Source organism: Epinephelus fuscoguttatus, linkage group LG4 (assembly GCF_011397635.1).
Source record: "Epinephelus fuscoguttatus linkage group LG4, E.fuscoguttatus.final_Chr_v1".
NCBI lineage: Eukaryota > Metazoa > Chordata > Actinopteri > Perciformes > Serranidae > Epinephelus > Epinephelus fuscoguttatus.
In genome coordinates this window covers 12,936,059-12,950,047 of record NC_064755.1, presented here as the reverse complement: position 1 = coordinate 12,950,047, position 13,989 = coordinate 12,936,059, and the positions used below count along the sequence as shown (strand labels likewise).

At 41.4% G+C, this 13,989-nt stretch overlaps 1 protein-coding gene, 1 long non-coding RNA gene and 2 pseudogenes across 2 annotated transcripts; all 4 read left to right on the top strand.

Moving 5' to 3' along the window:
* The first annotated feature begins 638 nt into the window (after positions 1–638).
* Positions 639–5,313, top strand: LOC125887291 (myosin heavy chain, fast skeletal muscle-like). The gene is made up of 19 exons (XM_049573990.1): positions 639–845; positions 921–1,076; positions 1,157–1,313; positions 1,435–1,462; positions 1,551–1,665; positions 1,768–1,860; positions 1,951–2,014; positions 2,089–2,187; positions 2,278–2,381; positions 2,499–2,637; positions 2,740–2,858; positions 3,191–3,340; positions 3,441–3,611; positions 3,703–4,020; positions 4,141–4,209; positions 4,298–4,385; positions 4,523–4,640; positions 4,724–4,847; positions 5,182–5,313. The coding sequence occupies exons 1-19, from the start codon at positions 639–641 to the stop codon at positions 5,311–5,313; spliced, it is 2,451 nt and encodes an 816-aa protein (XP_049429947.1).
* Positions 5,314–5,461: 148 nt separating this feature from the next.
* On the top strand, positions 5,462–7,888 carry LOC125887290 (myosin heavy chain, fast skeletal muscle-like; annotated as a pseudogene).
* Positions 7,889–8,385: 497 nt separating this feature from the next.
* On the top strand, positions 8,386–9,532 carry LOC125886888 (uncharacterized). The gene is made up of 3 exons (XR_007449099.1): positions 8,386–8,513; positions 8,961–9,261; positions 9,373–9,532. It is a non-coding gene; the product is annotated as an uncharacterized LOC125886888 (long non-coding RNA).
* An 88-nt stretch (positions 9,533–9,620) lies between these two features.
* Positions 9,621–11,747, top strand: LOC125887289 (myosin heavy chain, fast skeletal muscle-like; annotated as a pseudogene).
* The last annotated feature ends 2,242 nt before the right edge of the window (positions 11,748–13,989 follow it).

Sequence of the window (13,989 nt, the reverse complement as noted above, 5' to 3'; positions counted from 1 at the left end):
TTAGAGAAACTTTTAAAGGAAAATAGATCACTGATGGTGTGTAAACCATATTTAACTTGTGCAGTGTCATTAAAACCTGATTCAATATAAAGGCTGGTTGTGGGCATAGTGAGTGACACTGAAGACCTGTGAGTTCCTGCTTGTGGTAAAATGATGTTCTCTTAAGCTTTAAGCCATATCAATGCGTTCTTTATTTAAGATACAAGTTATATTAACATTTGTTATCTTGATTTTACATCTACTCTAACTAGATTTTTTTAACAGGATTGGTGAATAGTGTTGTGAGAGAGAGGGGGTCAGGTAAGGACAGCTTTTTAGTGTTTGAGTTTTCATTATAAGCATTTGATAAATATGCAAAATATTGTTCTTTCAATCACTGTCCACGGTTTTTCATCCAGACTTTTTAACAAAACAAGGCAATATTAGTATTAGTTAGTTTATTCTCACTAACTGAGTCTGAAAAGGAATTTGAATTTAGCAGAAGTCTTTCTGTAAGAAAATACAAACATGTTTCAGTTTGGATATGTTAATTATTCAGCAGAAGTTTAAGTTCATGTGCTGTTTAATCACATGGACTTAAAGCATAAGTTTATGATGGCAGTTCCTTTGTAATTATCAACCAGACATCAGCCGCCACCATGAGTATGGATGCAGAGATGGCCATATATGGCAAGGCTGCTGTTTACCTCCGGAAGCCAGAAAGGGAGAGAATTGAAGCTCAGAGCAAACCTTTTGATGCCAAGAGTGCCTGCTACGTGTCCGATGCCAAGGAGCTGTACCTGAAGGGAACAATCATCAAGAAAGATGGTGGCAAAGTCACTGTCAAGGTCCTGGACACTCAGGAGGTTGGTATCATAAAGTCTGAGTCATCTGGAAATTCAATATGACCAGTTCTGATAATCACAAATGTTTTATTCCAGGAGAGGACAGTCAAAGAAGATAACGTCTCTCCAGTGAACCCTCCCAAGTATGACAAGATTGAGGACATGGCCATGATGACCCATCTCAATGAAGCCTCTGTGCTGTATAATTTCAAAGAGCATTATGCAGCATGGATGATCTACATAAGACAATGTGCCTAATGACATAACAGTATGGTTGGAAATACTTGACAGAAACACAGAGTTAACTGGTGAATCTCTGTGATCACTTTCAGACCTACTCTGGGTTGTTCTGTGCCACTGTGAACCCCTACAAGTGGCTTCCAGTGTACGATGCTGAATGTGTGGCTGCCTACAGAGGCAAGAAGCGTATGGAGGCTCCACCCCACATCTTCTCTGTCTCTGACAACGCTTATCAGTTCATGCTTACTGGTAAGTCATTACCATAACAATTTAGAAGAATTTATCAGTAAATGAGGTTTCTATTGCAGGAAACAAAATTAATTATTTTGCTTTTATTTTATTTTTTTCTTCTCTTTTTTCTATTTAACAGATAGGGAGAACCAGTCTGTCTTGATCACGTAAGTTTGTAACATTTACATTTGTTGACTCTCTCTGACATAGTCAGATAACTTGATCAGCTACTTATAAGTCTGTGTCTATACCTAGTGGAGAATCTGGTGCTGGAAAGACTGTCAACACCAAGCGTGTCATCCAGTACTTTGCAACAATCTCAGTTGGAGGTGGAGACAAAAAGAGGGACATGTCAAAGGTGTGTTACTATGTAATGATTAGAATTCAGTTATCTTTCAATATGACATACAGTATATGTCCAGGGGAAAAAATAAAGTCATTTTCTGATAGCAAGTTTAAACCTGGATTATAGGGGTCACTGGAGGATCAGATTATTGCAGCCAATCCCCTGCTGGAGGCCTATGGTAACGCCAAAACTGTGAGGAATGACAACTCCTCTCGTTTTGTAAGTATGGAGCGATTTCTATACATGAGACAGGTCTTGTTACAGATTGTCAGTGTCATGGGACATTAAAAATTCCTGTCTTCCAAACAGGGTAAATTCATCAGAATCCATTTTGGCACAACTGGCAAACTGGCTAGTGCTGATATTGAGACATGTAAGTAATAACACTCATATGAACGACTGGAATTGAGAATTGGCCAGGCTGTGACTTATGAACAATATTTGTAGATCTGCTGGAGAAGTCTAGAGTGACATTCCAGCTTCCTGATGAAAGAGGCTACCACATCTTCTACCAGATGATGACCAACCACAAGCCTGAGCTGATTGGTAAGCAAACTGAGATTCTGCACGTGTAACCATATTACAATTTTCACATAACATAAATCTATTTACATTTCACCCTTTTTTGATCTCCAGAGTTGGCACTCATCACAACCAACCCCTACGACTTCCCCATGTGTAGCATGAGTCAGATCACTATGGCCAGCATTGATGACAAAGTTGAGCTGGAAGCCACTGATGTGAGTGATCCCCACCTCAAAATATATTTTGTGCATTAAATACATCATCAAAAGTGTTTGTTCAGATGCAATTACTTAAGTGATTATATTTTGTGTGGACACCTCTTTCAAATTTAGAATGCTATCGATATCCTGGGCTTCACCGGTGAAGAGAAGGCAAGTATCTACAAGATGACTGGTGCTGTGCTCCACCATGGTAACATGAAGTTCAAGCAGAAGCAGCGTGAAGAGCAGGCTGAGCCTGATGGCACAGAGGGTGAGTACTCAGTGTCAGCTAAAATAAAGTACCTTGGAGCACAACAGTAATAACGTTTTTAATCACACTGATTTCTGATGGAAATCATTGAACTGTTTTCAGAGGCTGACAAGGTTGCTTACTTACTGGGTCTGAACTCAGCTGACATGCTGAAGGCTCTGTGCTATCCGAGAGTAAAGGTCAGAAATGAATTTGTCACCAAGGGACAGACTGTGCCTCAGGTAAACATGAATTATGAACATCAGGATATTCTACTATTTAGAACAGATTATTTATGTTAGTTGTAGTGGAATGATGTAATATATTGTAAAACTAGTTTATTTGAAAGAAAGAATGCAGTGGAAGACTTCAATGTATTACTACTCTTGATGTGTTTTATACATTGCATGCTAAATGTATGATGCAAATTAAGTCAAGATCCATCTTAGCTGTATTCTCTATTTTGAATCTTTTGTGTCATTTGTCTCATTAGAAGAAGTTTAAATTACCAGTAATCAGCAATTTACAAAAGGGTTGATGGACTTTATAAAATGACATCCTTGTTTTTATTCAGGTGAATAACTCAGTGAGTGCCCTGGCCAAGTCTATATATGAGAGAATGTTCTTGTGGATGGTCATCCGTATCAAACAGACACTGGATACCAAACAAGCGAGACAGTACTTCATTGGTGTCCTGGATATTGCTGGCTTTGAAATCTTTGATGTAAGCTTCATTTCCAAAAATTCAGCAGCCAATAATTTTTATTACAGAATCATTCTTACTGCCTGCAAGAGACTATGCTAATTATGTTTTCCCCTCACAGTTCAACACCTTGGAGCAGCTGTGCATCAACTTCACTAATGAGAAACTGCAACAGTTTTTCAACCACCACATGTTCATCCTGGAGCAAGAGGAGTACAAGAAGGAGGGTATTATCTGGGAGTTCATTGACTTTGGCATGGATTTGGCTGCCTGCATTGAGCTGATTGAAAAGGTAATCACTTGATTTTGTGATTATATGTAGTTGTTCTCGATTTGACTTAATGTGTCACTTAATGACATACTTTTTCCTATGTTTTTTCAAGCCTATGGGCATCTTCTCCATCCTTGAAGAGGAGTGCATGTTCCCCAAGGCCACAGACACATCTTTCAAGAACAAGCTGTATGACCAGCATCTTGGCAAAAACAAAGCATTTGAAAAGCCAAAGCCCGCCAAGGGCAAGGCTAAGGCCCACTTCTCTTTGGTGTACTATGCTGGTACTGTGGACTACAATATCATTGGCTGGCTGGACAAGAACAAGGATCCACTGAATGATTCCGTTATCCAGCTGTACCAGAAATCCTCAGTGAAACTGCTGGCTATCCTGTATCCTCCTGTCATTGAAGGTATGATAGTAACTATAGTAAACTAAAACCCATCTCAAGGTCAAAAATACTGTATATTTTTCAATAAAAAGCATGTGTTCATGTTCATTTGACATCACAATCTAACAAAATATGTGTACTGTAAATTATCAACAGAGACTAGTGGTGGCAAGAAGGGAGGCAAAAAGAAGGGTGGTTCTATGCAAACTGTGTCTTCACAGTTTAGGGTAAGGTTTAAAATTGCAAATGTATCTCATATATGTCAGTTTGTATGAAAATTCACTTGTAATAAGACTGATCATTTTGGATCTACAGGAGAACTTGGGCAAGCTGATGACTAACTTGAGGAGCACCCATCCTCACTTTGTGCGCTGCCTGATTCCCAATGAGTCAAAGACTCCAGGTACATAAAGAACATAATCTCAATAGAGTCAGTGAGAACTGGTTTAGTTTTGTTGGTATCGTTTACGTAATTTCCTGTTGCTTCAACAAGGAGATTATTTCATCAAAAAAGTTCATCAAGAAATTTCTGTTTTCCAGGCTTGATGGAGAACTTCCTGGTCATCCACCAGCTCAGGTGTAATGGTGTGCTGGAGGGTATCAGAATCTGCAGAAAAGGTTTCCCCAGCAGAATCCTCTATGGTGACTTCAAGCAGAGGTATCAGTGAATATTTCAACATAGTTTTGATGCAGATTATTAAAAGAAAATGCTCATACTGACCATTAACTCTCTCATAAAAGGTATAAAGTGCTAAATGCCAGTGTGATCCCTGAGGGCCAGTTCATTGACAACAAGAAGGCTTCAGAGAAGCTGCTTGGGTCAATTGATGTTAATCACGATGAATATAAATTCGGACACACTAAAGTAAGCACCTTTCTATCCTTTATTTTTATTTATTTTTTATTTTTTTTTACCAAAGAATGATGAAGTTGTTCACTCCAGTGTGTTTTAGTTTTTTCTTTTAATTATACATAATGTACTAGACATATAAATAATTAAGCATAACATCTGAAAACTACTTACTTGACTTTAATGAATTCAGTTCCAAGTGCTCAGATGTTAGAAAAGAGACATAGCAGCCAGCATGTCTCCATTCATGAAACCCCTTACGCCTGAAAGGTCTTGAACCATGTAAGGTGGGTGAAGTAATCACTATCTGAGTTTATCCTGCATTTATTTTTATTTTTTGTTTGTCCAGGTTTTCTTCAAGGCTGGTCTGCTGGGTGTCCTTGAGGAAATGAGAGATGAAAAACTGGCAACTCTGGTCACCATGACTCAGGCTTTGTGCCGTGGTTACGTCATGAGAAAGGAGTTTGTGAAGATGATGTAGAGGAGGCATGCTGAAAACAGATCATTCTAAATGATGGTATGAAAAATCACAAACAACATTTTATATAATAGCCTCTTCTTATCCACAGGGAATCCATTTATACCATCCAGTACAATGTCCGCTCATTCATGAATGTGAAACACTGGCCATGGATGAAGGTGTACTACAAGGTCAAGCCTCTGCTGAAGAGTGCTGAAACTGAGAAGGAGCTGCAAAATATGAAGGAGAACTATGATAAGATGACAAATGACTTGGCTGCTGCCCTGGCCAAGAAGAAGGAACTGGAGGAGAAGATGGTGTCCCTTCTGCAGGAGAAGAATGATCTGCAGCTGCAAGTAGCATCTGTAAGTTCACATCAACAGACAGTTGTGCTTTTCATGTTTTTCACTGTCAATGTGCTAACATGTATTTTCATGAAATTAACTAGGAAGCAGAGAATCTGTCAGATGCTGAGGAGAGATGTGAGGGACTTATCAAGAGTAAGATTCAGCTGGAGGCCAAACTCAAAGAGACAAATGAGAGACTGGAGGATGAAGAGGAAATCAATGCTGAGCTCACTGCCAAGAACAGAAAATTGGAGGATGAATGCTCTGAACTCAAGAAGGATATTGATGACCTGGAGCTTACCTTGGCCAAAGTGGAGAGGGAGAAACACGCCACTGAGAACAAGGTTCCTAAAAAATACTCTTTCCAGCAGCTCAAGCAAGATTATGATGATTGCCATTTACTGACAAAATCTTTCTTGCATATTTAGGTGAAGAACCTGACCGAGGAGATGGCCTCTCAGGATGAGAGCATTGCTAAGCTGACCAAGGAAAAGAAAGCCCTGCAGGAGGCTCATCAGCAGACTCTTGATGACCTGCAGGCTGAGGAAGACAAAGTCAACACTCTGACCAAGGCCAAGACCAAGCTTGAGCAGCAAGTGGATGATGTAAGTGCACAAAGTTGCTCAGAGTGGAAAGACAAGATTCTTCTTGAATGTGATGACTAAGAAACTCATTGTATTTCAGCTTGAGGGTTCTCTGGAGCAAGAGAAGAAGCTGCGTATGGACCTTGAGAGAGCCAAGAGGAAGCTTGAGGGTGATCTGAAATTGGCCCAGGAATCCATCATGGATCTTGAGAATGACAAGCAGCAGTCTGATGAGAAAATCAAAAAGTATATGTATTCTTTTACTTAGTCCAACAACAATTCTTGTAAAAAATTATACACAAATACATGAACTCTGTCTATTCTATGTACTATTTTCACAGGAAAGACTTTGAAATCAGTCAACTCCTGAGCAAGATTGAAGACGAGCAGTCAATGGGTGCTCAGCTCCAGAAGAAGACTAAGGAGCTTCAGGTGACATATTGTGCTACAAGAAAAAACATCACTGCATAGTTTACAATTCCCGTGTTGTGTATTAAAAGTGGAAGTTTCCTGAAATACATTACACCTACATTCAACAGGCCCGTATTGAGGAACTGGAGGAGGAGATTGAGGCTGAGCGTGCTGCTCATGCCAAGGTTGAGAAGCAGAGAGCTGACCTCTCCAGGGAACTTGAGGAGATCAGCGAGAGGCTGGAAGAGGCCGGTGGTGCTACTGCTGCTCAGATTGAGATGGACAAGAAGCATGAAGCTGAGCTCCAGAAGCTCCTTCGTGACCTTGAGGAGTCCACTCTGCAGCATGAAGCCACTGCTGCCGCTCTTCGCAAGAAGCAGGCTGACAGTGTTGCTGAGCTGGGAGAGCAGATCGACAACCTCCAGCGTGTTAAGCAGAAGCTTGAGAAGGAAAAGAGTGAATACAAGATGGAAATTGACGACCTCTCCAGCAACATGGAGAATGTTGCAAAAGCAAAGGTGCACAAAGCATTGCATGCTATTTTAATACCCAAATTAGTACAGTAAATAAGGTAATCAATATTATAGCCAAAGTAAAATCTGATCACTGATCTCATCTCTCTTTTCCTCATCAGGGAAATCTTGAAAAAATGTGCCGCACTCTTGAGGACCAACTTAGCGAACTGAAGACCAAGAATGATGAAAACGTCCGTCAAATGAATGACATAAGTGCACAGAAAGCACGTCTCCTGACAGAAAATGGTATCTACAAGTTATCAGTGAATGATCTGTTGTGCGTTTTTGAGAAGCACAACACAAACTAATGGTATCATGACATCTCTTACACAAGGTGAGTTCAGCCGTCAAATTGAGGAGAAAGAAGCACTTGTCTCCCAGCTGACCAGAGGCAAACAGGCCTTCACACAGCAGATTGAGGAGCTGAAGAGACAGATTGAGGAGGAGGTTAAGGTAGGAAACTGTTCAGTAAGTGTGTATTGGTATATATGTTTGAGATTAAGGAATTTTGTATCTTCAATAATATTTTATACACCAGGCCAAGAATGCTCTTGCCCATGGCCTGCAATCAGCCCGCCATGACCGTGATCTGCTGAGGGAGCAGTTTGAGGAGGAGCAGGAGGCCAAGGCTGAGCTGCAGCGAGGAATGTCCAAGGCCAGCAGTGAGGTGGCACAGTGGAGATCAAAGTATGAAACTGATGCTATCCAGCGCACTGAGGAGCTTGAGGAAGCCAAGTGAGTAACATTTATACAACTGAATGGCCAGTTCAGAAGTGTATCATTTTGGCATAAGTCAGCTGACAACTGCACTGCTAACATTAAAACTTGCATTTCAATAAATGTTTCCAAAATATTTTTATTTGCTAATCCAACACCTGTTTAAGAAAAAGATGAAAAATAATCCCTACCCTCAGAACATTAAGCCTGGGCAGAACACCAGTGTTACATCTGTAACACCAGTAGCTCCATTCAAATAGAATATTCCCTGTTCCCACTGGGGCCAAATGGATTCAGCTACCTGTTGCATAATGTGTTCAGAGCTCATATTGCAAATTCTTGTTACTGAGGCCACAGGTAATTTCCCACCGTTCATTGGGAGAAAAAAAAGTGCCTTTTCCAAACAGGAAGAAGTTGGCCCAGCGCCTTCAGGAGGCTGAGGAGCAGATTGAGGCTGTACAAAAGGTCGTCCCTCTGTGCATGTTTCGCTCCTATATATCTCCTTTGCCTAATCAAGTGCTGATCATGCGCTGTGCATGTGAACTCAGATATCCCACACTGCCTATGTCCCTGAACGCCTCAAAGACGTGTAGATCAGCGTGGAGACATCAGATGAATGTTTCTGCAGTGTGTGCGTCCATAAAACCGTGAGTTGATGTTATTTCATGTTTATGTTACGCCCTGCTGATGTTTATATTAGCCATATTTTGCTTACTTTTTGGTAAATTCTATCCGTTTACAAGATGTGATGCAGAGCTAGCCGCTAGCTGGTAATAGCCTGAGAGATTTGTGTGACTGCATTCTGTAGACTATTTCTGTGTAATTTGGTCACTAATTTCTGTCATTTATACACATTGCACACTGAATACTTATGGCTAGTGAGTGTCAGTCATTCATATGTTGCACAGTTTGAATGCTTATTCAGTGCTGCTGATTGATGACTGTTAGCTCATTAAGCTTTCATAATCAGTCTGGAGCTCTGTACTCTAGCTGTTATATGGTTAGATGTATATGTCTAGCTCAGGTTTGTCCTTTGTGTTTAAGCTGGACTTTATGTTGCTTATCAGTCTGTATTGTTGTGCTTTATGTTACAGTAAACCACACACACACACCTATAGATAAACAGACTGAACTTTATATCTGGACTCCGCCTTTTATTTCTACACACTCATCTGAACATTAAAGGAGTGTCCTGACCCGACACCCTGAAGCGATTGCTGCCACCCAAGATCCATACACGCTGTCTGTCATACAGAGGCAGCGAATTCAAAGTGTGCCTCTCTTGAGAAGACCAAACAGAGGCTTCACAGTGAGGTGGAGGACCTCATGATTGATGTGGAGAGGGCCAATGGGCTGGCTGCCAACCTGGACAAGAAGCAGAGGAACTTTGACAAGGTAGCATTGTTTACTTTATATGGCTCAGCCATACAAACAATGAAAAAGATACTTTCATTTGTCTTTATACTGCTGTGTAACAATCTGAACTGCATTAATTGTGTTATTCAGGTGTTGGCTGAGTGGAAACAGAAGTACGAGGAGGGTCAGGCAGAACTTGAGGGAGCATAGAAGGAGGCTTGTTCTCTCAGCACTGAGCTGTTCAAGATGAAGAACTCTTTTGAGGAAACTCTGAATCAGCTGGAGACCATGAAGCGTGAAAACAAGAACCTGCAGCGTGAGTTCTACATTATCTAACAATCACACTGTACTCAACATGTTTTAGAATAAAGTGTTTATACTTTACATTTTAAGGCTTAATGATTTACACTTGTATCTATCAGATTGGTGAGACTGGCAAGAGCATCCATGAGCTGGAGAAGTCCAAGAAGCAGGTGGAGACAGAGAAGGCTGAAATCCAGACAGCTCTTGAAGAGGCTGAGGTACTTTATTTTTCTAAGAAATCTGAAAAACATTCTAAATCAGAGACAAATATATTATTAAAGGTTTGAAGGCAAAGATGGACATTTCTTTCTCTGACATCATCAGGGAACTCTGGAACACAAGGAGTCTAAGATCCTGCGTGTCCAGCTGGAGCTCAACCAGATTAAGGGTGAGGTGGACAGGAAGCTGGCAGAGAAAGATGAGGAGATGGAGCAGATCAAGAGGAACAGCCAGAGGGTGATTGACTCCATGCAGAGCACTCTGGATTCTGAGGTCAGGAGCAGGAATGATGCCCTGAGAATCAAGAAGAAGATGGAAGGAGACCTGAATGAGATGGAGATTCAGCTCAGCCACGCCAGTCGCTAGGCTGCTGAGTCCCAGAAGCAACTGAGAAATGTTCAGGCACAGCTGAAGGTATTTTAAGACACAGAGCTGTTGCACAGACTGTGGTCAGTGACGGAAACATGTATGTGAACATTTTCCTGATATTTTTCCACTAGGATGCGCAACTGCACCTTGATGATGCTGTCAGAGCCCAGGAGGACTTCAAGGAACAAGCTGCTATGGTGGATCGTAGGAACGGTCTCATGTTGGCTGAAATTGAGGAACTCAGAGCTGCTCTGGAACAGACAGAGAGAAGTCGCAAAGTTGCTGAACAGGAGCTGGTGGACGCCAGTGAGCGTGTTGGACTTCTGCACTCTCAGGTGAACAAACCCAGTCATTTATTCAATGATTTAAAAAGCTAATGAGATTTAAAATAACCTGAAAATCAGGCATGTGATGACTCAAGTGCCTAAATCTTTTTTTAGAACACAAGCCTTCTGAACACCAAGAAGAAGCTTGAGGCTGACCTGGTCCAGGTCCAGGGAGAAGTGGATGACACCGTTCAGGAAGCAAGGAATGCAGAGGAGAAGGCCAAGAAGGCCATCACTGATGTAAGTTTAAATTTAATTTGTTCTTACACCAATGTATTTTTTTCACAACATTTCTAATCAATGTTTTATGCTGTATTCTCTAGGCTGCTATGATGGCTGAGGAGCCGAAGAAGGAGCAGGATACCAGTGCTCACCTGGAGAGGATGAAGAAGAACCTGGAGGTCACTGTTAAGGACCTGCAGCACCGCCTGGATGAGGCTGAGAACCTGGCCATGAAGGGTGGAAAGAAGCAGCTCCAGAAACTTGAGTCGAGGGTAAGAAAGTCATGATAAGAATTTTCACAGCTGAAAGATGGGTTTTGAAGAGAAGATGGATACTCATCTTGTTTTCTGAAGGTGCGTGAGCTGGAGGCAGAGGTGGAGGCTGAGCAGAGACGTGGAGCAGATGCTGTTAAGGGTGTCCGCAAATATGAGAGGAGAGTAAAGGAGCTCACCTATCAGGTACAGTCACTTTGACATTTAATATAGAAATCAACTTAATTCAAGTCAACATGTACATTTATTTTCTACTTTACTTTTAAATTAACTTTAATAGACTGAAGAGGACAAGAAAAACATCTCCAGGCTGCAGGATCTGGTTGATAAGTTGCAGCTCAAGGTGAAGGCCTACAAGAAGCAGGCTGAGGAGGCGGTAAGGACAAAACATACATTTTCAACACTAAAGACTTGATACTGTGGCAATATTATTTCACACAAAGTAGACTTTTGGTCTTTGTGGACATTAAAAAATGTCAATCTCTATGGTTTTTTAGGAGGAGCAGGCCAACATCCATCTGTCCAAGTGCAGGAAGATTCAGCATGAGTTGGAGGAGGCTGAGGAGCGTGCTGACACTGCAGAGTCCCAGGTCAACAAACTGAGAGCAAAGAGCCGTGATTCTGGCAAGGTAAATATAAAATTCTGTTAGATCAAAATCAAATTGAATTTCACTTAAATTTTGTTTAAGAAATGTTCCTGACAGAAAGTTCCTGTCAGTTAAATTTGAAATGTCAGTTAAATTCAAATGAACCTGAAACTTTTTTTGTGTGTGTCTAGGGCAAAGAAGCAGCTGAGTAAAGAACACTACCTGATCACTGTTTCCAATCACACAATATGATGTGAAATATGCTCGAAAATAAAGGTTTCCATGTCACACTTTAATTGTCTTTCTGCATACCTTGTATTGTTTCTCCCAAGAGAGGAGTGTCAGGCTGGGAAATTTGCTATCCAGATATTACATTTGTATAAGTACTATAATATACCACCCAGTTAATCAAGTTTGTCAACAAAGTTCACAAATTTGAATGAGATGGTTGGCTATGGCATGAAGTATATTGATTTTCATTGTCATTGATGTCTTGACTTTCTGGGACTGACCAGATTTCCTCAACCAGATAACAAATGCTTAAGTCTACCTTCAAGTCGCTTATTTGCCTCTTTACATCATCACTTATCTGTAGAGAAAAACACTGGATGGATGCATGCATAGCTTAATCTGAGTTTTTTCTTCTTTTTTCTGTGAATGCCACAGGCATAAATTGAGAGGGATATTTGTATTCCAAGTCTGTATTTCGGGGAAACAATTAGGTTTCTGTGGTTTTAGATAGGTAATGTAGGTTGAAGTCTTTATTTGTAGCATACCCACCCAACTGAGATACTTAAAGTCATGAGGAGTACCGACAGGCCAGGATGACTGAGTCGCTTGTCAATGGTATACAAATCAGATGGTGGCACTGACCCTGTAACAGTGTCCAGTCTAACATTACCGTTTTTATTTGCTATAATGTGATTGTGACATCAGCCCCAAATTAGTTTTTTAGGCCTGGGACAAGGCAAAGCCTACTCATCATGTACAGTGCAGGCCAAAAGTTTGGACACACCTTCTCATTCAATGCGTTTTCTTTATTTTCATGACTATTTACATTGTAGATTCTCACTGAAGGCATCAAAACTATGAATGAACACGTGGAGTTATGTACTTAACAGAAAAAGGTGAAATAACTGAAAAGATGTTTTATATTCTAGTTTCTTCAAAATAGCCACCCTTTGCTCTGATTACTGCTTTGCACACTCTTGGCATTCTCTCCATGAGCTTCAAGAGGTAGTCACTTGAAATGGTTTCCACTTCACAGGTGTGCCTTATCAGGGTTAATTAGTGGAATTTCTTGCTTTATCAATGGGGTTGGGACCATCAGTTGTGTTGTGCAGAAGTCAGGTTAATACACAGCCGACAGCCCTATTGGACAACTGTTAAAATTCATATTATGGCAAGAACCAATCAGCTAAGTAAAGAAAAACAAGTGGCCATCATTACTTTAAGAAATGAAGGTCAGTCAGTCCGGAAAATTGCAAAAACTTTAAATGTGTCCCCAAGTGGAGTCGCAAAAACCATCAAGCGCTACAACGAAACTGGCACACATGAGGACCGACCCAGAAAGGAAGACCAAGAGTCACCTCTGCTTCTGAGGATAAGTTCATCCGAGTCACCAGCCTCAGAAATCGCAAGTTAACAGCAGCTCAGATCAGAGACCAGATGAATGCCACACAGAGTTCTAGCAGCAGACCCATCTCTAGAACAACTGTTAAGAGGAGACTGCGCGAATCAGGCCTTCATGGTCAAATAGCTGCTAGGAAACCACTGCTAAGGAGAGGCAACAAGCAGAAGAGATTTGTTTGGGCCAAGAAACACAAGGAATGGACATTAGACCAGTGGAAATCTGTCCTTTGGTCTGATGAGTCCAAATTTGAGATCTTTGGCTCCAACCGCCGTGTCTTTGTGAGACGCAGAAAAGGTGAACGGATGGATTCCACATGCCTGGTTCCCACTGTGAAGCATGGAGGAGGAGGTGTGATGGTGTGGGGGTGTTTTGCTGGTGACACTGTTGGGGATTTATTCAAAATTGAAGGCACACTGAACCAGCATGGCTACCACAGCATCCTGCAGCGACAAGCCATCCCATCCGGTTTGCGTTTAGTTGGACGATCATTTATTTTTCAACAGGACAATGACCCCAAACACACCTCCAGGCTGTGTAAGGGCTATTTGACCAAGAAGGATGGAGTGCTGCGGCAGATGACCTGGCCTCCACAGTCACCGGACCTGAACCAATGGAGATGGTTTGGGGTGAGCTGGACTGCAGAGTGAAGGCAAAGGGGCCAACAAGTGCTAAACACCTCTGGGAACTCCTTCAAGACTGTTGGAAACCATTTCAGGTGACTACCTCTTGAAGCTCATGGAGAGAATGCCAAGAGTGTGCAAAGCAGTAATCAGAGCAAAGGGTGGCTATTTTGAAGAAACTAGAATATAAAACATGTTTTCAGTTATTTCACCTTT